Consider the following 27,280-nt stretch of genomic DNA (forward strand, 5'->3'; position numbering starts at 1 on the left):
GATCTAAAGAGCTAAGCAAAAATGGCCTGTCCTCTAATTCTACTATTCTCTGCTTATTCTTCATCTTTTGCCAGGGAAGGCTTCATAACCATTTTCTCACACTGGAGGGGCACCTGATGTTAGGTGCAAATAGAGAAAGGGAAAAGAAAGGAAATCTGATCCCTCTTTTTTTCTTCTTCTTCTTTTCAACCGTTTACATCTGGTGGCCAAAACCTTAGAAAACCCTAAGTTTACTGCTTATCTCTTGCTTCTTTGGGCTCTGAGATACATCTGTAAACAACAGACATATGTCGCAGTTAGAAATTACAAAAGGTGCCTACTTGGAAGCACATTAGATCATTAGTAACAGACAAAAGTAGCACTGCATTTACTCTACTAGTCAGTCACCTACTGTTTTGGGATGAGGTGGTAAAATCCTTTTATCCAACTGATTTCAGGGTTTTTTTTTCCCTTTTCAGTTTTTACTGCTCAACTACAAAATCTATTAAATTAACATAGCTTTAAGAAGACAAAAGAGAATATCCCCACTATGCATACATTTCTAAAAGACCTCACAGAATATCAGTTTATCACTTAAACAGTACTCTCAAAAAAACAGAGAATGTACACAAATACTAAAAAGTGACGTTCTGAGTTTCAGGAAGACACCTGTCACACACTACATCAACACACACGCACAACCTTCCTCTAAGCATGATATAACTATAAATCTTACTATTTCAAGATACAATATGTCAAAAGAGGAAGAAAAATGTTTCTGTATCTACAGGAATTGTTTCTTCTCTCTTTACCAGAGCAAATATCTGTGCTAAAGGACAACTGGAGCTAACGTAATTGTCTCAGTCTATTAATCTAATCATTTCAACTTCCAACTGAATGTGACAGATTCTAAATTTGAATCTCACTGTTGACAGTATCCTAAACACTGAAAAAAATAGATCGACAGATCTAATAGATCATAAAAATACTAAATAACAGAAAACTATATAATATTATATGAAAAATCTTGAATTCATGTTTTTATGAATTTTTAAGTAAATATTTAAAATCACAAATTTATACAATAGAATAAAATAAGGGTGTATGCCATAACTAAAATGCTATTAAAACATTAGAATATAGATAACGGAATTAACATGACATTCTGACAGCGATGAGAATCTTCTAATATACTGAAGGTTTGAAACAATAAAAATCACATTAAAACCACAATACAGTTATTTAACGTAATTTCATAAAACTGTTTCCAGTTATGATTTGAAAAATAAATACTATCAGAAAATTAGAACTAGAAGAAATTACCATAAGCCCCAGCTAAAATCTCCTTGATTATCAGATAAAATTAAGAAGAGAAATAAAAATGTTCAGTAAGCCCATAATGAGATAATGTGTTATGGTTTAACAACAGTTTTCAAACTAATTTCCTCATATGTCTCAGTTACTATAATTAGTAAAACCAGGAGAGCTGTGTTTTAGAGTCCTGCCCTCACTTTAGTACAACTGCAATTTTATGTTTAAATGAAAAGTTTCCATGTCAAAGTTCATTTGAAAAGAGTGACCAATGTTTATTTGCTTTTTGTTTGTTTACTGAAAACTACCTCAATGATTCTTGAACTGAAATACAACTACAGAAAAGATAAAAATACATGTATTTACTCATCATATAACATCCAACATATCAACTTAAAGAATAAAAGGAACTCAGATAATCAGTCAAAAAAAAGATTAAAATACGAAAACAAGAGTCTTAGACACGAGCCATTATACAATACAAATAGTGAAATAAAATTCACAAAGGCAACATTTTAAAAATAAGGGATAATCACAAGTAAGAGGAAACTCTGGTGAAAACTAAACTTTTACCAAGAGGTATAAAAATTCTGACAAGTAAGAACACACCATTTTTTTTTTAGTTAACAAGAATACCTACTTTTAAAAATGGACATTCTTCCCCAATCAGCATGTTTTCTTCATCTGTATTTTCCAAGTAGGGAAAAAACTGTTGTAGTAAGCCCAGTCAAATCTTAATGAATATTTTTTAAAGTTTTTAGCGTGTATGGATGGAAATCACAAAATGATTATAAAATTAATATGGAAAAAAGGTATCAGTAGCTAAGAAAATACTGAAAGTGATCTTAAAGAATGTACTATAAAGCTGGGGCACCTGGGTGGCTCAGTTGGCTAAGCATCTGACCCTTTGTTTTGGTTCAGGTCATGTCTCATGGTTTGTGAGTTGGAGCACATCAGGCTCTGTGCTGGCAGTGTGGAGCCTACCTGGGATTTTCTCTCTCCCCCTCTCTCTGTGCCGCTCCCCCACTTGTGCTGTCTCTGTCTCTCTCATTAACAAGCTAATGGCTATCATATCAAAGTTTGTACTATATCTCGCATTATTAGCACATGTTCACTAAAGCTGTTCTAAGATTTAATAAATTTTTAATATTTTTAAAGAACTTTCTAGAAGTATATATGATAATCAAAATTTTAATAAAATGACAGGATTAGAAGACCTTTGAGGTACTTTTTTCAATCATTCAAACATCTTTTGAGAGACTACAATATGTTGGGTACAGACACTATGATGATAACCAGTTAAGATGGTCTATCTAATAAATGATGTTTGGTTACTTGGACAGCCATAAGAAAAAAAAAATAGATTTGTTCTTCAACCATGTATTAGAAAAATTTCCAACCAGATAAAAGATCTAAATGTAAATAACGAAACAAACCAGTTCAATGGGGGGCGGGGGGAGTGCATTTCTTTATAACTTGGGAGAAGAGTTAACTTTCCTAATTACGACAAAACTACTTTCCACAGAAGAGATTTATAAATGTGATTACAAAATACTTTGAAAGAAACTCTGGCATGGCAATAAAAAATCAACAAAATCAGAAGACAAATGACAATCTGAGAGAATACTTGCAACCTATAAAAGTTTAATATCCCCAATATACTGAAATGATACAAAAGAAAAAAGGAAGAGGAAGAGACCAACATTCTGACAGAAAAATGGGGAAAAACATTAGTTTACAGAGAAAGAAATGATAAGACCCTTAATCATAATCAACCTTGATGAGAATGCAAATAAAAACCACTAAGAAACCATTACTCACCTATCAAATTAACAGAAAGTTAAGCCTGACATCATACCCTTGATAGACCTGTAGGAAAATAGGCACACTAAGACACACTGGTGGGAATGGTACAACTCCTAATGGGGGGGGGGGGGGGGGGGGGAGAATTTGATAACATCCTGCAAAAGTACAGAAGCATTTACCCTTTACTTATCAATTGTCCATCTAGGAATCTCTTCCCAAAACACTTGATAGCAATATGATATTCAGTAGGCATAACACTAATCATTAGGACATGATTAGTAATAGCAGAGGACAGAAAACAACCTAAATGTCCATCCATATAGGCCTGGTTAAATAAACCAAGGCACACTACAACATATTGGACTATATATTCATAGTGGGATATAGTCTAAGGAAAAAATTATATCCGACTACCTTATAGTAAACAATAATATCAGCATTGTTATTTTGAAATTTTTACTGAAAAACAGAGCACACAAGAAATTATGCTAGTATGATTAGGAAATGCTATGAACTATTTAAGAAAATTCTTTCTTTCTACTGATTATCCATATAAGCCTGTCCTTATATACATCTTCAATAGAATAGGTGTGGAAAAGCAAATTTATTGAAAAAGAATAGGTATTACTTATTCTTAAGGATACCATCATAAAAAGGGTAAAAGAAAATAATGAATACAGGTTGACTGATTTTATATACACACACTCATTATGTATTTGGCAGGAGGAGGGGGGATAGGAGGATGACTGAGAGAATTAAGGGGAACTCTGAGCATCATTAAAGGAAAAACAACAGACTCAGATCTGGATAACCACTGTGCCTCAACAAGGGAAAAGTACAGAACCCTCTTCTTTCCAAAGTACAAAATGCTGTGGTTTAGGATGGATGTAAGAATACAGAGCATAGACTAAAGAGGAGTTGCTTATTAAGCATTAAAAAGAAGAAAAAGGTTAAAACTGAGAACACCAGATTTGAGTTAAAACTATGTATTCTTAAACTATACTCCTATAAAAATCCATCATAATCTTTAAAAACTTCTAGAAAATTCACAACACTGGCAGATTTTCCTTGGAAACCTACTCCACCCTCAATTTAGAAAGCTCTAGGAAGACTTTCAATCAAGGTAGCCTGCCTTGCACTGCTCAAGCTAAAATAACCCAAGACCCTCTTTTCTAGTAAGCTGAACCCTAAGGGAAACACACACACACACACACACACACACACACACACACACACACACACAGAAAAAATGATTAGAGCTAACTCACTTGAACTTCAGTACCCTGAAGAAATTATCCATTAATTCTTGCTACCTAGATCCTCAAAGCTGCTTATGGTTCCTGTCCCTTCTGCCACTGGGTTCTGATTTTCTAAGCTCACCTACATATAATTTTTCAGTACTTTTTTTCTTTGCTACAGTTAGACTCAATTTTTGCTAGTTACCAAAGAATCCTGACAGAAAACCTACCACCAGGAAATTTTGAAGTAATAAAATGATCCCTAGCTCCTATGATGAATGCTCCATAAGACCATGCCCTGTGTTCTGCTACCTGAAATCAAGAGTGCAAAGGGATCCAGGAACTTCTCTGCTAAAGAAAACACACTGAAAATTTCAGACCTGTTCATCATCCATATCCATGGTTCAACCCTCAAAAGAGCAACAAAGTTGTTTTCAGCATACAAAATAACACAACTGAGACCATGTTGCTATAAATACCTTATTGCTGAGGAGAGATCAGGGAAACAGAGTCTGGGACCTCACTTCCTGAAGTCATACTACTATGAGGGAGAGCCAACACATCTGGAAAGTCACAACAAAAACTGACTGCCTGAGCCTGATACACTGTAAAATGTTGTCTGAGCTTAAAAAGTAATGAACAGGGAAGGGAGGACTGGACTATATCATTTCACATTTGCTACTTAAAACTGTATTCCTGGGGGTGCCTGGGTGGCTCAGTCAGTTAAGTGTCCAACTTTGGTTCAGGTTATAATCTCACAGTTCATGAGGTTGAGCCCCACATCAGGCTCTCTGCTGTCAGCACAGAGCCTGCTTCGGATCCTCCTCTCCCTCTCTCTCTGCCCCTCCCCTGCTCACACTTATGGGCTCTTTCTCAAAAATAAATAAAAGATTAAAAAAAATAATAAATCTGTATTCCTTTATCAGAAATCTGTCTGACAAGGTAAAAAATAAACAAAAGCAAAAAAAAAAAAAAAAAAAAAAAAAGAAAAAAAAGAAACAGTTACAACCTTCTTCCTAGTAGGTTTATTTAAGAGAGAAAAGAGAATAAATGACTCCTCTGCACTTAAGAGAGAAAACTAACAGCTGGACAAAAACAAGATAATTTTTACAAAAATAAAATGAATTTTTAAAGAAACTTCATAAGCAATAACCCCAAATTTAAACTATTTATATGTCTGAGTGTCTATATGTATACCTACATTTAACAATATGTTTAAACTGAAGTTATCCTCTCTCATCTTGACATTTAATACTTTTTCATCATTTCACGTCTTGGTGAATGGCCATCGCCAGTCAGTGGCCACATGAGAACACCAACAGTCATCCCTGCCACTTCCTTCTCTTGTTATCACCATATCTTTTAATCCCCCAAATCTGGATTCTGAATGGAATCCATCTACTTTTCTTCATCCTACTCCTCTGGTAGTTCAAATGAGTATCTCTCACATGAACCTGCAATAACTTCACAATTGGTTTCCTCATATTCATGCAATCTGTTTCCCGTACTACAGCCAGAATGGCACTTTCAAAACACAAAGCTGTTCACATTACTCCAGTGCTTAAATGCTTCCCAGTGTTCTTGGAACAAGAACACTGGCTAGCGACAAGATCCATAAATGGGTCTCTTCCTTGCTAATAATCTCTGCCCAATCTTCTCATCGCTATCTGTGCCTTGTCCTTTGTTCTGTAAACTACCTGTCTTCCTTCAGATTAATTTTCAAGGCAATAAACAACAACAACAAATCCTAGACTAGAACCTGAGTTGAAATCTGACTCAATAAAACAACTTCAGTTTTTGGCTTCAAAGTATTTTTATCTTATTTGAAAGGAAACCTTTCTAAGGTATCGAATCTATTTTTCTCTACAGTGATAAAACTCACCCACTGATTTGGATACTGGCTCACCTATACTGCAAATAATAAAGCAATATTTAAGAAAATATATGTTGACCAAAAAAAGTATGAGTATCCTGGAAACAGTAACTATAATTGGTTACACAAACTTTAAATTCCTCTCAGTCATCTTGGGACTATACAGAAATGGATTTACAAACTGCCTATTAGAACTCAATCATAAACAGAGAAGCAATGGTGAAAGTGCTAATGATCAAGCTTACCAAAAGCCACATGTTTTAAGAGCCTGCATATCAGTGCATTTCTAACCAGGGATTATTATGCCTACGAAGATCAAGAGGAGAAACATTAGCTTTCCTCAATATAAATTCAATACACATGAAACCACTGGGCATGATTCCCTAAACCAGTTTTACCATACTAAAATTCTAGAACTCCAACATTAGGCTAAACAATTCTTGAGCCCAGTCCTCTTTAGAGTTGAAGAAACATTCAGAAGTCTGTTCCTTACTTGATAAATATTTACTGAGAGTCTAGGCACTGAGTCATGATCTGTAGATACAACAATGAACAAAAACAATCACTGTATTGTGGAGATAATACTCCTTTGACCATTTATCAAATCTTCATAAAAATGAGTGAAAGGACAGGAGAACCTGGGTGGCTCTGTCGGTTAAGCATCCGACTTCGGCTCAGGTCATGATCTCTCAGCTCCTGAGATCGAGCCCCGCTTCCAGCTCTGTGCTGACAGCTCAGAGCCCGGAGACTGCTTCAGATTCTGTGTCTCCTTCTCTCTCTGCCCCTGCCCTGCTTGTGCTGTCTCTCTTCCTCTCAAAAACAAATAAACATTAAAAAAAAAAAAAAAACCCACTTTTTTAATGAATGAAAGGACAAATGTGATTATATGTCATGTAGAAAAAAAACAAAATGCCTCGCAAGCATTTAACAGGAGATCTAACCTAATCTGTGTCACCTAGGGTCAGAAAGCCTTGTGAGGAAATGTTAAAGCTAATGTCTAAGAGATAATTAGATGGGATTCAGGCAAAGGGGGAATAATTCCAGGAAGAAGGAACAACAGCTACAATGGCCCTAAGGATGAAAAAACAAACCAAGGCACAAAAATATAGAGAAAGATTATTAAAAGCTGATGCTAGAAAGGTTAAAAAAGGCAGAGGGGGAGGGGGGAGACAGATAAAACCATATGAACACTTATAGCACATATTAAGAATTATGGTTTGGGGCACCTGGATAACTCAGTCTGTTAAGACTCTAACTTTGGCTCAAGTCATGATCACGCAGTTTGTGAGTTCGAGCTCTGCATAGGGCTCTGCGCTGACGGCTTCAGATCCTGTCTCCCTCTCTCCCCTTCCCCCACTTGCTCGTGCGCTCTCTCTCTCAAAAACAAACATTAAAAAAAAAAAAAACTATGGTTTTTAATCCTAAGAGTAATGGAAAACCACTGAAGACACAGCAATATTTGGAAAACAGAAAAAAAGCTGAGGCTAGTTCATGTCTAAGGGCCTCTGTCTTAACTCCTTCTGAAGCACACTGGCTATAACAGGAAGAACATATTGGCAAAACATATGAGTGATATGAGAAGAGCAATTATGAGACTACTGCATAATCCTGGAAGATATAAAAATAATCTGGAGCAGAAGTATGGTAGTGAAATAAAGAATTCCAGAGATGTTAGAAGGTTAACAGGTCTTCATGATGCTAGATATTGGAGGTGAGGGAGAAGGAAGTGACAAGGATGATGCCCAAAATCCTGGCCTGGGCACTGAGGAAATTATGATGCCATGTTTACAGAGAGAAACACTGTATGAGATCCTAATTGACCAAGGAAGGCATAATAAAGGGCCATCAAGAAATATATAAAAGGATTGTGAAGTGGCACTGAGGGTCAATGTATTACTAAAACATCAATAACAATAGCAAACTGTAACTACTACTCTGTACTCATAAAAGAATGGAAAGTAAAAATACAATGTATATTATGAGCTTAGGACAAATTCATTAATTTAATAAATATTTTTTAAGCAACACCTCTCTGCCAGGTACTCTGTAACCAGAACTAGAGATATACTAGAGAGCAAGAAAGATGGGGTTCCTACCTTCAGATCCACATATTCAGAGAAAATCATCATAATAAACAAATAAAACCAAGATTACTAGAAGAAAAACAGGGCAGTGTTCCTGAGAAAGTGACCTTTGAACAAAGGTCTGAATCAGGAGGAGCCAATCTTATTAAGAGCAAGAGGAAGAATGATCAAGACAAACAGAACTGTAAAGACAAAGAAAGGCCAAAAGGTTGAGAAAAATTTGACAAGTTTGCAGAAAAACAGAAAATAAACACTAAAACAGAACTACAGTCGGGACCTTCCTTAAAACCTTTACCAAAAAAACAAAACAAAACAAAACAAAACAAAACAAAACAAAAAAAACCTTTACCATAGCGCAAAGAGTTGTGGATCCCTAATCTGGATGGGAGAAAAAATAAAATTATAATTCTGAAATAAAAATAATTTTAAAATAAAATTATAATTTTATTTTCACTAACCTGTAACAGAAATTAACATTTCCCTCCTTCATGAATGTAGGCAACAAACCACAGCACTACTAACACTGGCATGACTCTGTCACCAACAGAAAGCAGGTATTTTGATATCACATTACAACTGTTACAGGGATCTTGAAATATGTATGTTCACACTTTAAAATTCTGGCATTTTATTAGATCTGTCACTAGATCTTGTTATAATGATAATTATAGTAATCTGTGTGATGGGCAGATAGAAAATCATATGCTATTCTCTCTAATTATATTTATAGTTTTTCATAATTAAGGGGGGGGTGGATTCATTAGTTGTTCTGCAAAAAGAAGTCCCTAGAAGCAAAAAAAAAAACTTACAAAGCACTGTCTTTTGAAGAACAAATTAAGAAAGATGCCCCTTTCTCCAGTTTGATGATATCCCAGACTAGGTTGTCTGACTTAAGAGGGTGCAAGCTAACTAGGATTTTCCTCTTTCTTCCCTCAAAATGTTCAGGGAAGACAGTAGTAAAAATTGCTTTGGTATTATTCATATCTTACGAGTATGTACTTCTTGTCTAACAGCACTCATTTCAGAGAAAAAAATAAATTCCCATTATCATCAGCAGCCTGGACCTAGAAAATTAGTCTTTGATCAAACTAGCATATCTTGGTATTAGAAATAGTAATGGTTTAAGAAAAAGAATAAGTTATCATCTTAAGCTTACAAGTACTGATTTAGTTTAGCCTTTTGGAAGAACAGGGTAGGAGAGAGAGGAGTAGCTAGGTAATTTGTGCTTCTTTACTAATGCATTATATAACAATGCAGTGTGCCAAGTCACTGGAATCTTCATGACTGCTAGAAAACAAAAAATCTGGATGGGGGTGAGGGAATGCTATACTTAGGCAACTGGACCATACAAGATGGTTCTCAGGATGTCAAATAATGACTAACTGAACAGGAACCCTTTCCACCTGTGTAACTGGAATAGGCTGTAGACACCTCTGCAGCTTAGTGTATTTAAGGCAGGAACACTAAGGAGGCCCTGCAAACTGCAGGAAGGTGGGCTCGTCAATGCTCTCTTCTTGGCCATGCCTGTTACACTATCCTGTTCTCCTCACTCCTCATCTACCTGAAGAGACTATCAACTGCTCCTCTATTTTTGCATAAATGTTTTCCCAGTCTGGCTGACAGACCAAAAAGCCTTATAACTTTGTTCCCCAAATATCATATTCTCACAAATCAGGAAAAATGTCTTAGCAAAACTCAATACATTCTTTATGAGAAATTTTCTTTTAAAAAGCGACCAAAAATCCATTTTATTTGGCTTTAAGCAATAAAAAATTCCTTACTGTAAAAAATTAATAAAATTTTAATTTGTTCAGTACTAGGAAATAGATTGTTTCACACTGTTGTTAGTCTAAAAGCCAAGTCCCTCATTAACAATTGTCATTTAATATTTGTGAGTTTCCTAAGACAAATAGAAATAATAGTTTTAACTACAGTACATAGGACAATAGCCATTATGTAAACAATGGCTCTTATAAATTTAATGTCAGAAGTTAGTGTTCTTAATGACTATGCCAGGTGTGTATTTAAATAGGATACTTCCTAAAATTCATTTAAATATCAATTCCTAAGGCCATAAAATTCAAGTCAAGTATTGACTGCTTGATTCAGTATTTAAAAATTACTATCTTACATCAGTTCATAAAAATTTTAGTCAAGGCAAGAATTCCCCAATAGGATTCAGAGGGAGCATGGCCCTGCTCACATCCTGATTCAGACTTCTGGCCTCCGGAGCTGAGAAAATAAATTGTTATAAACAAAGAAAAAAAATATTATCCAAAAGTTAGCAACCTATAGCTGTGGACCAAATATGGACATTGCCTATTTTTGTATGTCTCATGGGCCATGACTGGCTTTTACAATTTTTAAAGAAGCTTATTTGAGAGAAAGAAAGAAACCACATATGCGTGTACAGGCGGGGAAGGAACAGAGAGAGGCGGCGAGAGAGAATCCCAAACAGGCTCTGCATTCTTACGACAGAGCCTGACACAGGGCTTAAACTTGAGAACCATGAGATCATGACCTGAGCTAAAACCAAGAGTCGGAAGCTTAACTGACCAAGCCACCCAGGCACCCCTGGTTTTTACATTTAAAACAAAAATTTTTTTAATGTTTATTTATTTTTGAGAGACAAAGAGACAGAGCACAGGAGGGGGAGGAACAGAAAGAGAGGGAGACACAGAATCTGAAGCAGGCTCCAGGTTCCAAGCTGACAGCACAGAACCCAAAGTGGGGCTTGAACCACAAACCGTGAGATCATGATCCAAGCCGAAGTCAGATGCTTAACTGACTGAGACACCTAGGTGCCCCTGGTTTTTGTATTTTTAAAGTTGAGAAAAAAAATCCAGATGATAGTAATACTATTTAGTGATATGTAAAAATCATGAAATTTAAATTTCAGTATCCATAAAGGAAATTTTACATCTATTGGAATGTAATCACACTACCTCACTATATACTGCCTATAACTTTGCACTACAACAGCACTTATGTACTTGAGACAGAGACCTCTCGTGATTGAGCACTGCTGACTGGCACACTGCATGAACTCAATTATATCATCTCATTCTATTTTAATTTTCTAAAAATTAATCACTGATATTTTGCCTTCCTCTATTTATCACTGCATCCCCAGAACGTATACTACTGCCCAGCATATGGCAGGCACAAATCAACACAACAAATATTGGTTGAAAAAATGAAAAGAAACACTGTGTATCCCATATGTGTCCATATAGCAACATCTGAGCTTCAACTGCAATTTTGGAACTTCTACCTAACCTTCAATTGACAATAATAAATCTGAAATGTAATGATGTGCTAAAAAGGCAATTATAAAGAAAATAATCTAACAGTTCAAGAAATGCCTTCCAAATGACAAATATGCTCAGTTAATATCATATGTTCATGGACTGATACAAGTATTTGCCAGTATCTATCTGTATAAAAAGACATTTCAGAGACACAATACATAAACTTTCATTACAGATCAATCTTTAACAGATGGACATTTACAAACAATTTTGGTGATAGAGAACACCAACTTTGAACCACAAAATGTTTTCATGCCACCAAAAGAAATTCCAATCTTCTCATTAGCAGATCAGTATCACACAAAAATGTACTATTACTATATTTGTCATCGAAAACTTGTGTAGATTTTATTTATCTCCTGTTACCTAAGTACCTACTCTAAAGTCTTTGATTTTACCTGTAAGTCTAAAATATTTACTATCTGGCCCTTCATAGAAAACGTCTGCCAACCCCCAATTTTAATCATTACATTCAAACCTTTTAAATCATACACACTAGAAAATGTAAGGCAATAATGAAAACATACTTAAACCATAAAAATTCCTTTACATTAATTACTTTTGTTCATACCAAACTCTACATTTCTCTGCACTCATTAAAAACAATTTCACAGTAAAGTTTTAAGAGTTCAGCTTAGATAACAAACACTGAGTATTTTAGAAATTAGCTTTCCCTACAGACTTGATAATTGTTTCTTAATGAATTCAACCAAAAATTACAAGGCAAAACTGAGCTTATATGTGAAACTCATATTGTAGTAATAGAAGGCTTGCTTATTTTTTTATAGCTGAGCACCAAAAATTAATACAGCATAAAAAAATGAAAGCCTAAATAAAAGTTTTTCACTGTAGGCCAGATACAAATGTTAGCAAACTTAGTTTAAATGTACCAATGAAGACTTCAAGCACATTTTTATCAGAATTATTCATGCATTTATAGGGGCCAGGGGAGCATGTGGCATGTTGTGTACATTTATATGCGTATAAGAAAATTACCTTTCTTCTATTACTGAAAATAGTTCTGGTAATCTGTCTAACTGAATTTTATATAAGAAATATAACCAACAGGGGTGTCTGGGTGGCTCAGTCAGTTAAGCCTCCAACTCTTGATTTCAGCTCAGGTCATGATCTCACAGTTGGGGAGATTGAGCCCCACGTCGGGCTCCACGCTCATAGCACAGAGCCTGTTTGGGTTTCTCTCTGTCCCTCTCTCTCTGCTCACTAAATAAATAAATAAGAAGTATAACCCGCGCTCACTAAATAAATAAATAAGAAGTATAACCACGTAAATTGTAAACTAAAATCAGGAAAATTTTCTATACGATTAGTTATATTTATTTTTAAAAAATCCTCAGGGGCACATAGATGGCACAATCAGTTAAGTGTGAGACTCCTGATCTTGGCTCAGGTTATGATCTCACAGTTCGAGCCCAACTTCAGGCTACAGGCCATCAGCGCAGAGCCTGTTTGGGATTGTCTCTCCTCTCTGCCCTATTCCTGCTTGTGCTCTCCTCTGTCTGTCTCTCTCTCAAAATAAATACACTTTAAAACATTATTTTTTAAAATCCTTAGTACTTAGCGTTACACTATGTACATACGTACATCTTCCAAATAAATATGCCAAAGAAGCATTAAACTGGGTAAAATGTTTATCCCAAGACAGCATGACTACATAATTATACATAAATTCTACAACACTACTCATATTAGTACTTCTTCATTTGTACTTTAATCACATTTGTTTCTGTACTCATTCTGACTGCATTCTAAGTCTTAAATACTTTTATATAATGCTAAGAAAACACTTCAATTTTAATGTCTTTGTAGCACTGAAATTATTGAATTAATTGGCAGAATGGGATTTAAGTTATATTAATTTATCACTCTGAGAATAAGTGGAAGATAGAAATAAGTGGTTTTCAGAATCCTGTAGGAAATCCTTGCTCCTGATCTCCCCTTCCAAATCAACAAAACTAAATAGGACTAATCCTAGATCTACAGCTCAGATTTCTAGCCAGGCCATCTAGCATTGCCTACTCTCTCTAGTGACAAATCAGAACTTTTGGACATCTCTATCATGAATTTTAAATTCAAAACACCTAGTCTCTAACCAACACTTTTTAATAAATCAAACAGAACAGAGTGAGATATCAGTCCTAAACCTGAAGGAGTAACCTAAAAAAATATATCTAAAAAAAATACATTGAGGGGGCCTGTGTGGCTCAATCAGTTAAGCGTCCGACTTCGGCTCAGGTCATGATCTCATAGCTAATGAGTTTGAGTCCTGTATGGGGCTCTGTGCTGACAGCTCAGAGCCTGGAGCCTGCTTTAGATTCTGTGTCTCCCTCTCTCTCTGCCCCTCCCCTGTTCACACACACACACACACACACACACACACACACTCTCTCTCTCTATCTCTCTCTCTCTCTCTCTCTCTCTCAAACATAAACATTAAAAAGAAAAAAATACATCATATTCATTTGGAATTAGTCAGACACACCAGTAAGAACAAAAGTTACAATGAAAAATGACAATGCCAGGGAGAAAGGTTCTCTGACCTTGCAACAGGTCTGTCTTTATTAAAAGAGATGCAAATATCAAGCAGTTTTACTCTAATACTATTCAATGTTTAAAGGCTATAATGTAATATGTGTTCATAGTGCAAACTTGTCATTATACCATGATCTCCCATGAGTTTGTCTACATGGAGAATATGCATATGCTAAATATAAAAGTTGTGTGTCCAGGGGCGCCTGGGTGGCTCAGTCAGTTGAGCGTCCGACTTCGGCTCAGGTCATGATCTCGCAGCTCATGAGTTCGAGCCCCACGTCGGGCTCTGTGCTGACAGCTCAGAGCCTAGAGCCTGCTTGGGATTCTGTGTCTCCCTCTCTCTCTGCCCCAACCCACTTGCATTCTGTCTCTGTGTCTCTCAAAAATAAATAAACATTTAAAAAAATTTTTTAAAAAGTTGTGTGTCCAGTGCAATATATACTTCTCAGTGTAAATTAATAAATCAGCATTTAGCATTTCAAATGCTACTCTCATAAGCTTGAATAACAAATCAATCTCTCATGGTACACTATTATTACCCAGTTTCTCAGCCTTTCTCTGGGCCATAGCAAATTAATAAGGAAATGTCACCCTATTAGGCAACCTGAGAATCTTCCAGGGGAGCATAACCTTTTGTGTCACTGTTCATCATCAGCAGTTATTTTTGCTTTGATCTGTTATATAACAAATTTGTTGGCAAAAATTCTTAAGGCAGTAAGAACCAGACTATATGACCATGGATTGGGTCTTTAGTAATCCACATGAGGGTTCCAATATAAAATATAAATGTAATCTTACCAGTATGCCATAATGAAGCATGTTTTTGTAAAATCTACCATACTATGACCTTCATGCTGATGTTTAAAGCTTTAAAAAATAAATTACACAAATTTTTCAAAAATATTAATAATGACTCAGAATGTTCAAAAAGAAATCAAATGTGTACCATGGATCTCCCAGAATTTGGTATCTACCAATTTATTGGATGATACTAGATCAATTATATCACTTACATTTAATTAAGATAATGGAAAAATGTTACCAAAATAAATTTTTTTAAATAAGTTAAGCTTTTAATGTTTATCTTTCCTGTTAAAATAACTTTTGTAGAGGAAAAAAAGACAATATATATTAAGGTTCTTGATGAATTATAATGTACCCACAAATTTACCACCAGAATGGTTATTATGACGTAGCTGCATGTTAAAACTCAACAATTCCTGAGTACAATGAAATATTTTATATAACCCTTTAAGACAAATTATATTTTAATCATATCAGAATCTGAATTTTGGGTTTTTTTAATAAAGGAAACTAGAAGCCTTCAAATTCTTCTGAAAAGTAAAAGAGGTGCTTAATTTTAGTTCTCAAATTTGATATTAAAATAGATAAGGAATTCAATTGCAGAAGGTCTATAGCAGCACATACACAAGATAGAAATGACAAAAAGACGCTGCATGTCTGATGCACCTATCAAATTTAGGAAGGTAAATCATTAGATTGACAGTGTCCAGAATTCACTGTCTGTAGATGATGGTATTAAATCAGTTATTTCTGACTTAAAAATTTGTAAATACTAAATTGACTTGATTTCAAAATAACTGTTTGATCTTATATACTACTGCAAAACTCTAAATGCAAAGAACAAATGTTTTTTCAATGACAACATAAAATATGACAACTTCAATAGTGAAAAAAATTACCTGAGTTCTATGGTATGATTTTCATCTCCAATGAAACAAAAAATAAAAATCTTAAAAAAGTTTTAATTCCTTAGCATTTCAAATGAATGTCTTCAACTTATTCACAACAAAGCACCATTCTGAAAATTTCAAAGAATGTAGTTTTGAAACAGTAAGATTTGTCCAGACCAGAAGTAAATAAGAGTTTAAAAACAGATACTTAAAATAAATGTGGGAACAGTCACTCACAGAGGAACATGAGAAGCAGGAAAGACAAGAAGAACAACACTAAAAGAAACATCCATCAAGAAAAAGACCTGGAAAAGAAATCAAAACTTAGAATTAAAGATCAAATGAGGTTTGGCAGGATTGGGGAGAGGGAAGGGAAGGGGATGAACTAACTAGAAATGCAATGAATATAAAGACAAATATACTAAGACGACAAAGAAAATAAAATCTGAATGTATTTATATAAAAGATTGGAAATTCACTGAAGACTTAAATCAATTTACGAAGACCTGGAAATTGATACAGCGAACTAAAACTCAGCCAACAACAGCCAACAGAAAAGTACCTACCCATCAAGAAAATATCTAAACACCCAATTATATAATGTTATTAAATATACTAGGGCTTTTTTGTATGAATAAACAGATTCAAATAATTTGTTATGAAATTAAATGAAACATTAAATATTAACCTTTGTTCCTCAAAATAATGAAGAGAAATATATAATACATAAAATAAATCACGTCTGTGTTAAACAACAATGGTGATTAGTCTAAAACTATACTTGAGAAGGAGTTAGAATTTAAAAGTGAAGTATGTCCAATGGATTGAAGTTGTATTAAGGTAACTAGAAATCAGAATAAAAAGCTATACTATAGCATGTCCAAGACAGAATATTAAAAACAAGTTAAAGTTTGCTTTTGTGCACATGAGTCATAAATAACTATAACCATACACATGGAATTACAATTAAAAGATTTATATAATTAAACTGAGACTTCATAGTATAAATTTTTATCATGCTGTTAATGAAATATTGTTATTTCTAAACTGGTTTCTATTTTCTCCTGTTCTTACATTAATCAGTATTAAAACACTGAAAAAAGGTGACATTAATACTTTTATTAAAAATGACCCAACAGTTTCTAGATTACTTCTGACACATGTGCCAACATTAACTTGGTCTATGCGTCTTTCCAAAATAAATCTCAGAAGTTCTGTGACCATGATATTAACTACATGGTCATGGGTAGATTAATTTTAAAGATATTCTTATAGATACATTAAAATCTCTAAGACACTTTGGATAAACCAATAATTAGTCTTTAAAGAAATGAAAAGCTATATTAATGCAGTTTAACTGAATTGGCTTATACCAAAAGTACTATCTACTGTGCAATGGGTTTTTCAATAAAGCTCAATAAAACACACAAACTAAAAAACATAAAGAGCAGTATTATAAAAATAACATACTTTATATGCATGAAACGTTCCTGACACCTATTAATGTTTTTATAATTCATTTCTCGAGTTATATTAGCATCAAGTGTCAATTATGCTGACACAACCTAAGATAAAATGAGACTTTAATATCTCAAGAAGGTATCAGCGTAAGGAGACTAATACCCAGCCCATCTAAATAAGTGTTCAGTCTAAATACTATCCAACTTAAAAAAGGGAAGACTGTTTTCTGTATCATTCAGTATAAAGAGTTTACAAATGTTACGTATGTCTAATATAAAAATATTTCCACAATAACTACAATGAATTCAGTGCCACAAACAGCACTGAAACAATGTGAACAAGGTATACCTGTACACATGTAAACCTCATGTGTAAACCTCAAAACAAATCCCAGAGAAAGTTATAATACCATTTCTCAGATGAGAAAACTGAAGCCTAATTTGCTCAAACAGGCCAACAAATAATAACAGATCTCTCTTATACTTTATCTCCCATGTACACAGACACAGTCCAGATCTATAATGAGCATGTTAAAAAAAAAAAGAAAGAAAAAATGTTGGGGAAAACACTAGGGCAAAGCTACTATAAAAGGGATAGGAGGGAGTACAGAAAATCTAGTAATGAACTCTTAGAAAAGTCTATAAAAAGACATCTAAATAAACTGTATAAAGTATTAATACGTTAACATTTAAGCATTACTTCATGTAACAGGTAGTAAACACATAAAATTAACTTTCAAAAGCTTAAGACATATAATGAGTTACTGGCAGAAACTAAATGTTTTGTTTCGTTTAGGGGGTACACTTTATATTGATCATGATGACAGGACAGAATCACCCTGTTCCCTGAAATATTAAGACAGTCAACAAGTTCTGAAAATTATTTCAAGTGCAATGTAATATCTAAGCAGAATAATCTAAATCAGAATGCTATCTAAATTAGAATGCAAACAATTAGGGATTATAAAACTAACATTCTTACTTACAATTCTGTGACCATGTATTAAAATCCCAATACTTATTATGTTTTTTGTTTAATTTTTTAAATTTTAATTGAAGTATAGTTAACATATATTAAAGCATTTTCAATATAAAAAAACAGTGATTCAATAATTATATATATTACTAAATGCTCACCATGATAAGTATATTACAATACTGACTCTATTCCCTACCTATACTTCTCATCCCTGTGACTTATTTTATAACTGCAAGTTTTTACCTCTTAATCTCCTTCACCCATCTTGCCCATTCCCCAAATATACTTTTTGAACAAATTAAATAATTTAAATTTAAATAAATTTCATTTATTTTTTAAAATATTTTTTAAGTAAGCTCTATGTCCAATGTGGGGCTTGAACTCATGACCCTGAGATCAAGAGTTGCATACTCTGCCACCTTAAGCCAACCAGGTGTCCCTCATTTCTTTATATGAGCCTCAATGGGTAGACAGAAAAGCCTAACTAATCTACCTAAGTTATCTCCCTCTATATGATAACTTCTTTGCAGCAATTTTCTCTCACATGATAAACAATGCTAAAATAAACATACACAAGACACAGTAAAAATATCCCAATAACTAGAGAGGAAAAGAGTTCTCATATTTAAATAAACTAGTCTTCATAACTTTGAATGAACACGTTATCATTAAACACATAATAGTAAATACACCAATGAAGCTACAGTTGCCAAATTTACACCTATGTCAAACTGAAATTATATACAAAATTATAAATTCATAATAAAAGTAACCATCATTTCTTTTTTGAGTCCTCTTTGTGCTAAGCATTTTACACACTCTCTTTTAATCCTCACAGTACTATCATGTAAGTCCTACTATCTTTATTATGAAATAAAAACAAGACCCCTCATAGAAAAGTTAAACAATCTCTCCTTCATTAGTGGCACAGTGAGTGGAAAAGTTGGGACTCAGTCAGGACTGACTTCAAACAAATATGTTCTTTCATATGTGCTTTCAACTTACTACCTTCTCTTTAAGAAGATAACACTGCCTTTATTTAGATCAAGAATTTCAAACTGAAAGGCCAGTGAGGTCTAAGCAGGTGGTACAGTTGGCCCTTGAACAATATGGGTTTGAGCTGCATGAATGCACTTGTATGTAGGTTTTTTATAGTAAATAAATTTGTACAGTAAATAAATTCATAAATTTTCTCTTCTCTATTTCTAAACATTTTCTTTTCTCTAGCTTACTTTATTATAAGATACAGTTATAATACATACAATACACAAAATATGTTAATAGACTGTTATCAGTTAAGGCTTCAGGTCAACAGTAGGCTATTAGTAGTTAGGTTTGGGTGAGTCAGAAGCTATATGCAAAATTTCAACTGCATGAAGGGGATGGGGGGTCTCAGCGCTCCTAATCCCAATGTTGCTCAAGGGTCAACTGTATAAATAAGTCAAGACCACTAGATCAAAAACAACAGAGTAGTGAGGCCTATGTGCAACCTAAAGAAAACATTCCCATTTAAAGAAGGTAGTCACTGCTTTGTATCCGTGTGACTCTTGCTACTCTAGATGTGCACCCAGTACCCAGTCATGCCAGATGACTTTTCAAAAGAAGCTGAAAATCCAGACTTCGCGACATACTTTTATTTTTAAATATTAGTGCATAAAATAAAATTTTAAATGACACTGATGTCTAATAAAACATGCGGGGCCATGTTTAGATTGGCACAATGAATGATCCCGAAAGTATGCTAAGAGAGGCATATGATGTCAGTGCACTAGCATGTATAAACAGGATACATCTAACTCTAGAAAGAAATTTTCCCATTGGCATCCTTAAAATCTACACGATAACATTACATAAGCACTTGAAAATTATTTGCTAAAGAAAAGAAGGGAAGGAAAGAAGAGTGTTCAGTAAGAAAGTCTTAATCAGTGGTCTCTATCTTCTGCTGGCCTAGACTCTAGACATAACTCTAGAGCATTACTGCTAATATAATACTCCCATAACACTTCAAGCAGAGATGAACAATTAACAATCAAATGAGAATGAAGGAAATTTTATAAAACAGGGGAGCTGGTAGGTTACTAATATATGCATTCCTGCTTAAGAATATAACTTTATAAGGGCACCTGGGTGGTTCAGTCGGTTAGTGTCTGACTCTTGATTTCAGCTTAGGTCATGATCACATGGTTCTGTGCTGTCAGTGCAGAGCCTGCTTGGGATTCTCTCTCTCTCTCTCTCTCTCTCTCTCTCTCTCGCTCGCTCGCTCTCCCTCCCTCCTCCCTCCCTCCCTCTCTCTCAGCTCCTCCCCCATTGGTACTGTCTTTGTCTCTCTCAAAATGAATAAATAAACTTAAAAACAAGAATATAACTCTATAGAGAGATTGTGATTCTGGATTTTTCTAAATAATGAAAGTTGATGGTGATATTACATCTCTAATGTAGGTACTGAATACCCATCTAAGTTCACTTACTAGCAGGAAAATGGTTCCCAAAAAAAGGCTTAAAATGTTTTAAGAACTATAATATCTGTTGGAGTCCATTCAAACAGTCTTAAAGGAAAGCACTGGATCTGCACAACTTCAGAGTGCAAAATGTTTCCTCAAAAATAAAGAAAGCAAGGTAATTGAGAGTCAATGATATTCAATATGAACTAAGAAAAGAATAAAGAATAAGCAAGGAAAAGAGTATGTGACCTTCCTACCTAAACATTAACAAGCTAGAATGGGAGGCTAAAATGAAGTAGTTCCCAATTCAATTACCAAATCTCACAAATAAAAAGAGTGAAGTGTGATCCTATCTTTTCACTCCTTCTCCAGGGGAACCACAGATGAGTTCCTGACTACTACCCAAAAAGAAGGGTCTTCATCATTTCCTCTTATTTTCTACATAATGAAAAGCACTGTCAAGTGGCACTTTCTTAGTCTAAGATGGCTCCTTTCAAAAAAGGAACCCATGTAAACACATTCCAGTGTTCCCTACTCCCAACCCAATGGTTTCTACTCCCAGTCGAAAACTACTAAGACAGTTTCACTTAACTGATCCTACACAACTCTAGTTCTTCCCAGTATTCTCAACAGGAGCGAGGAAAGGGGCAAACAAGCCTGGGAATGAGTGCATATTCTTGTCTTCCAATTTATATATTTATATATTAAAAATAATGAGATTCTTATACCAAAGAATGTTTAATCTAGTATTTCTTAAACATTATACAACCCAACTAACACATTTTGGGGAAAGTCTCCCAACTTGGAAAAGTCCCTTAGCAATTCCAACATCCATGTCTTATGCCTCTGTATTTCTTGACCTGACTCAAAAGTTAACCAGACTCAACTATACAACCTTGTAACTTTAAATATACCTGGGCTTCCATTCCTATAATGAATTTCTCTAAATTACTATCTTCATAAAATATTAGTATTAGCAAATACCCTGCCAGACCCTTAATTTTTATAACTCTCAATACCTTTTGATTCTTATGAAATTTTATTGTCCAAACACATACTCCTTTCTCTGTAACAAATGAAGAAAAAAAAAATCAACTGTATAAAAATTTTCTAGCCATTTGATAACCTGATTAATTTATTTAGTCTTGTATCTAACAGAACTCTAGTGTCTTACATTTAAAAGATACGCAGACCAATTGTAATGTAGAATTATCTTAATCTTAGTAACTATGTAGATCAACTAAATGTGTCAAAACTCTGAAAAAGAGCGGTAGCTAAAATGAGCTCATACGTAAACTAGAAAGGAAGTCATACCTGTGCAACAAACCCTTTAACATACATTTAACTGCTTTGTGTATCTGGGTGGATATCCCAAGAGAAATCTTCTTAACTGGAGAATAAGAAAGTTGGTCAAACTCACAAGCTCATAAATAGGTAATAATTCCAAAAGAAAAAAGACAAGGAAAAAACATTATATTGGAAGCATTAAGACTGAGATTCAAATAAAAGAAACAATTATCAGAGCAACTTCAGAGCTTTCACGTTCAAACCTCTCCATATATTCTCTAACAACTGCTAAAATAAATCAAGTCACAAACAGTAGAGATTCAACGGGGTATTAAATTATGAAAAGTACCAGCAATCTGACCATTTTTAGTCTTTCTGTTGCATTCCTACACAATGTCTTTTATGTGATTATTTCTGTAAAAACAAACACCATAAATTTGTTTAAATTCACCTCTCTTTTAAGTATATTTAGAAGCAAAATCTAATGAGGAAAAAGAGCTATATCGTTCTCAAACTGTTTAATTAAGAAGCTGTCCTTGAATTTCAGAAAAACTGTTCTGTAAAAACCATCGCTATAAAAATTGTCACTGATTTTACTATTTCCACAGAAGCTCAGTAATGAAACCAATTTCATGACATTTCAGGTGAGACAAAAGTTAAAACAACAATGACAACCACCATAAAAAACTTACCCTGATGTTTACCCCAGGATAACAACTGCAGTTCACAATAATTCACTTAGGGAATGGCCAGTAGGCAAGTTCAATTCCCAAGAAAATGTCAGTAAATTAATCTTTTAAAAATTTAAGTTAAGGGGTGCCTGAGTGGCTCAGTCGGTTGAGCGTCTGACTCTTGATCTCGGCTCAGGTCATGACCTCAGGGTTTGTGAGTTCAGTACCTGCATCAACGCACAGCCTACGTGGGTTTCTGTCTCCCCTTCGCTCTGCCCCTCACCTGCTTGTGCCCCCTCTTTCTCTCAAGATAAATAAACTTAAAAAAAAATTTTTTTTAAGCTAAATTTTACAGCCGTGAGTTACATTTTGAAGTAGGAAGAACTAGGCACATCTCGTAAGATGAGTGTACCTTATCTTTTACCACCTTTACCTCATTCACTAGGTCATGGAGACACTGGCCTTCATGCTGTTGCTCTACTGGCCTCAATCTTGACCCTTGAGCTGTCTTTCATAGAATGCTTTTCTGCAAGATCTCTGCTCAAAAGTCACCTGCTCAGAGAGGTCTCTCTGACTACTCTCTCTACAGAAGCCCTGTCTAATTCATAGCTATAGTCCTAACAACTAGAACAGGGTGTGACACACGTGCTAAGTACTTGTTAAATGAATCATTGAGTTCACAGACATTTTCAATAATACAAAAACAAATCTGATAACAACTTAAAAACAAACGTATCAGCAAAATATCTAATACTCAATTCCAATTTGTCCAGAAAAAAAGAAAGGAAGAAAAAAAGAAAATAGGAAAGGTCAACTTTTAATATCACATTCTCCATATTCATTTGCTATCTGTTCTGGAAAAGCATGACAAGATATATCTTAATTCTGAGAAATCACAGCAAATATATATGATGATTCCATGTCATACTGAGTCCTCAAAGATCTGATGATTTGTAAACAAAGACAAAGTTTGGTATTAGCTTTAAAATATATAGGTACTCTAAAATATATACACATAGTATTTTAAAATATAAAAGGTATAATAATCTATAATATAAATATGCAAAATAGGGTTAGCAGAATTCCTGCTCTACATCACCAACTCCTATCACTGACTAAATAAAAATTAGGTGTTAAATACAGCCTAGTCAGAACATCCAGGAATAACCATTTTTAGGCAGTTAAAAATATATAAAAGAAAGTCTGGTAAAGGTGACCCGAAGGCTTATAATTGTGTACACCTAAGACCGTGGTTCTGACAAGTATACATTTTGTAAGTATTACATCAACCATTATTACAATCTGTCTTTTTAAAGAGCAAAAGGTATTACGTTTTAAAGAACATAAGATATTATGGAAAATAACTCTCCCAGATTGGACCTTGTAACTCCTCAGTGGCATTAAATACTCTAACCAGGTAGCATCCACCCTACTTGCAAGTTAATCAAAACAGCTTTTTTTTATACACACTACTCAGTTAAACCAAAGAGAGGATATCCGCAAATCAAATAATCACCATACAGATCTATTGGCACAATTAGTCATTAAAGATAAATGTCTGAAATAGGAAATAATGGAGAACAAAGATTTTCCTCGACATCTGCTACTCACATCAAATGCCTGGGACAAAAGAACCCCTGCAGTCGAAATGACTTACCGTTACAGATTTCAGCGTCATACCATGGTAGGTACCCATAGTGTCGATTTTGAAGCCTTCCGTTTCTATAAAAAAAGGGGGTTTGCGAAAGGGGGTTACACTTTATGTATCTTATGATCAATAACAAACCTGTAGTAATCATCTGCACTATAATCTGAAAGTTAAATAGTGTAACAAAACATCCAATGTACTATACATATAAAGTTAAATTACATACCTGTGAAGACAAAAACTTTAAAAGGGATACTAGTCTCAAAAAGGTATTTAAGGGGCGCCTGGGTGGCGCAGTCGGTTAAGCGGCCGACTTCAGCCAGGTCACGATCTCGCGGTCCGCGAGTTCGAGCCCCGCGTCAGGCTCTGGGCTGATGGCTCAGAGCCTGGAGCCTGTTTCGATTCTGTGTCTCCCTCTCTCTCTGCCCCTCCCCCGTTCATGCTGTGTCTCTCTGTGTCCCAAAAATAAATAAACGTTGAAAAAAAAAAAAAGTATTTAATACACACCAGCAAGCCCTTTGTGTAGAAGCTGGTTAAGACTATACAACTGTGCTCAACAGTCATATAGTTAGGTGGGAATATAAAAAATTGGACTGAATAAAATATAACGTCCAAAGTATATACTCCTAATACTCAATTACAGTAGCACTAAAAGCTTCTAATATCATGAGAAGACCTTAAATTATAAAAAGTTGGGTTTCAAAATTATAATCATATGCATATATTATATAATTTGTAGAAAAGCAATGCCATAAACAGTGTGATAAAGGTTCCAGGATAGTCTCAATACACCTTTCCATACAAGGTCATACATTAAATATTTTACACGTTGCAAGCTATCTGTCTATATCACAGCTGCTGAATTTTGCAGTTATAGTGCAAAAGCAAGATAAACAATATATGTAAACAAATGGGCACAGCCTGATTTGGCCCAAAGAGGATCAGATTTGGTCTCTGGGCTGTAATTGGCCAAACCCTACTTTACATAATTCATTCCACAAGAAAAACACTGCAGCGAATAAAAGAATGAACCACTATACTTCTACAGCATGTATTCACAGAACACACCTTTATCCAGTATATTAAGTCAGCACCCAAAATTCACTATATAGAAGCAGTATATCCTTTACTAAAACTTAAATGGAGATTTCAGATTTTGCAGAGAAAAATCATAAACGTTAAACTTACAGTTGCTTCTATCTCATTTTTTTCACAAATTAAGTCAAGATAAATGATGGTGCCAAATGAAATTACAAGGACATTGGTGCCACTTCACTAACCACCACACTAACATGGAAATGGTTCACTACCACATTAGCCAGCATACCATGTAGGCTACCACAAAATAAGTCCTTATAAAGTTACTACAATCTATGCTTCCCAAGTTCTCAATGTATACATTTACAATTTGAGAAATATGATTTGGTATACAGAACCTCCAATCTAAACTTCTGAAAAGCAGAATATTAGTAACAGCAAATATTTATAGACAGTTTATTATATACCAGTCCCTATTCTAGGGGCTTTATTAACCAGTTTCACCCCACAATAAAGCTAAGAGATAGATACTACTACTACTATTAGTATTGCAATGTAACACAAGAAGAAACTGAAACAAGAATGCAGTTAAAGTAATTTATCAAAATTCACACAAAAAGTAACTGTGACACAGGCAATCCAGATCCAGAATCCAGGCTGTTAACCAGGGGTTGGCAAATTTATTCTGTAAAAGACCAGATAGTATTTTAAGGCTCTGCAGGCTACACAATCTCTGTCACAACACCAAGGAACCACATATAATACATAAATAAATGTCACCATCATGTTTTAGCAAAAGTTTATTTATAATAATACGTGTTGGGCCAGATTTGGCCTGCAGATGTTTGCCAACACCTGCTCATAAACATCAGGCCACACTACCTCTCAAGTTCATCATCACCACAGTAAGGGAGAAATAAAAATTAAATAACTTGCCTTCTTTTCCTTTGAATCTTTCCTGGTCATATCTATTGTAGGCAGCTGGGATAGGCTGTTTGGTACGCAACGTAGGATCCTGTAGAAAAATTAGGAGGTACATGTTAATATTTTAACTTCTTACTTAAAACTCAGAATAAAAACCACAATAAACATATTATTTTCTAAGCTTTTTTTCTTACAAGAGCCAATAAGACAAAAGTGGGGAGTCATATGAATCTTATTTTCAAGATAATGCTTACTGCTAAAAAATTACCAATCCTATAAGGGACAAGAGCAAAGGACTCCAAGTAAACTTGTATCAAGGTAAAATGCAAACCTCTTAGAAACTGTAGAAAGAAAATGGGTGTGCTTAATAATTTCACTGTGATTACTTCAATTTCTTTATGAAAAAATGAACTTCTTCCAATTATGAATTGTTTTTAACAAAAAAAAATTTAATTCAGTTTACTGAACTGACATTTTAGAACCTTCTACCTAAATTATTCTGCTGTTAATCCCTAAATTAAATAAATATGACAACTATGACAATAAACCCATATAAATGTACGAGATAAGACTGAAGTTACGGTATTATTTAGTTAAAATACTTAGAATAAGTTGCCAATCTAATGATATAAACTTAATTCACAAATACTTTATCTGAAATTCAGCCTATAATAACCTAAAAAAGCATATTTAAGGAATATTACCAAAATTGCTTGGGAAATTCATGGTATTCCAAAAGACAAAAAAATACTCTTCATTTTGGTACAATAGGATACTACCTTAAGTATTAATCCAGATAAAAGATAGTTCATTCAAGACTGTCACTAAGTATATACTTCTGTAGTTAAATGCCAAATTTAAAATTTTTATATATCTTAATGATTATGGAAAGACAGAGATAACTAAATCACAAGGATAACGGTTTAACTGTTTTAAGATTTTACATAAGTTTCCTACCAATCGCTATTCAAAACATTAACCAATTC

General features: G+C 34.4%; 1 protein-coding gene across 2 annotated transcripts in view; it reads right to left on the minus strand.

The window, feature by feature from the left end:
• Positions 1-27,280, minus strand: part of CDC73 (cell division cycle 73) — a 137,463-nt gene that overhangs the window by 78,380 nt on the left and 31,803 nt on the right. For both annotated transcript variants that reach the window (XR_007148093.1, XM_047840234.1), the window contains exons 9-10: positions 26,307-26,385; positions 24,342-24,406 (exon numbers count right to left, since the gene is read on the minus strand). Coding sequence is in view for 1 of the 2 variants with exons in the window: in XM_047840234.1 (XP_047696190.1) it covers positions 24,342-24,406; positions 26,307-26,385 (144 nt within the window). In the remaining variant the exon portion in view is untranslated. The remainder of the gene's footprint in view (positions 1-24,341; positions 24,407-26,306; positions 26,386-27,280) is intronic.

Source organism: Prionailurus viverrinus, chromosome F1 (assembly GCF_022837055.1).
Source record: "Prionailurus viverrinus isolate Anna chromosome F1, UM_Priviv_1.0, whole genome shotgun sequence".
Classification (NCBI taxonomy): domain Eukaryota; kingdom Metazoa; phylum Chordata; class Mammalia; order Carnivora; family Felidae; genus Prionailurus; species Prionailurus viverrinus.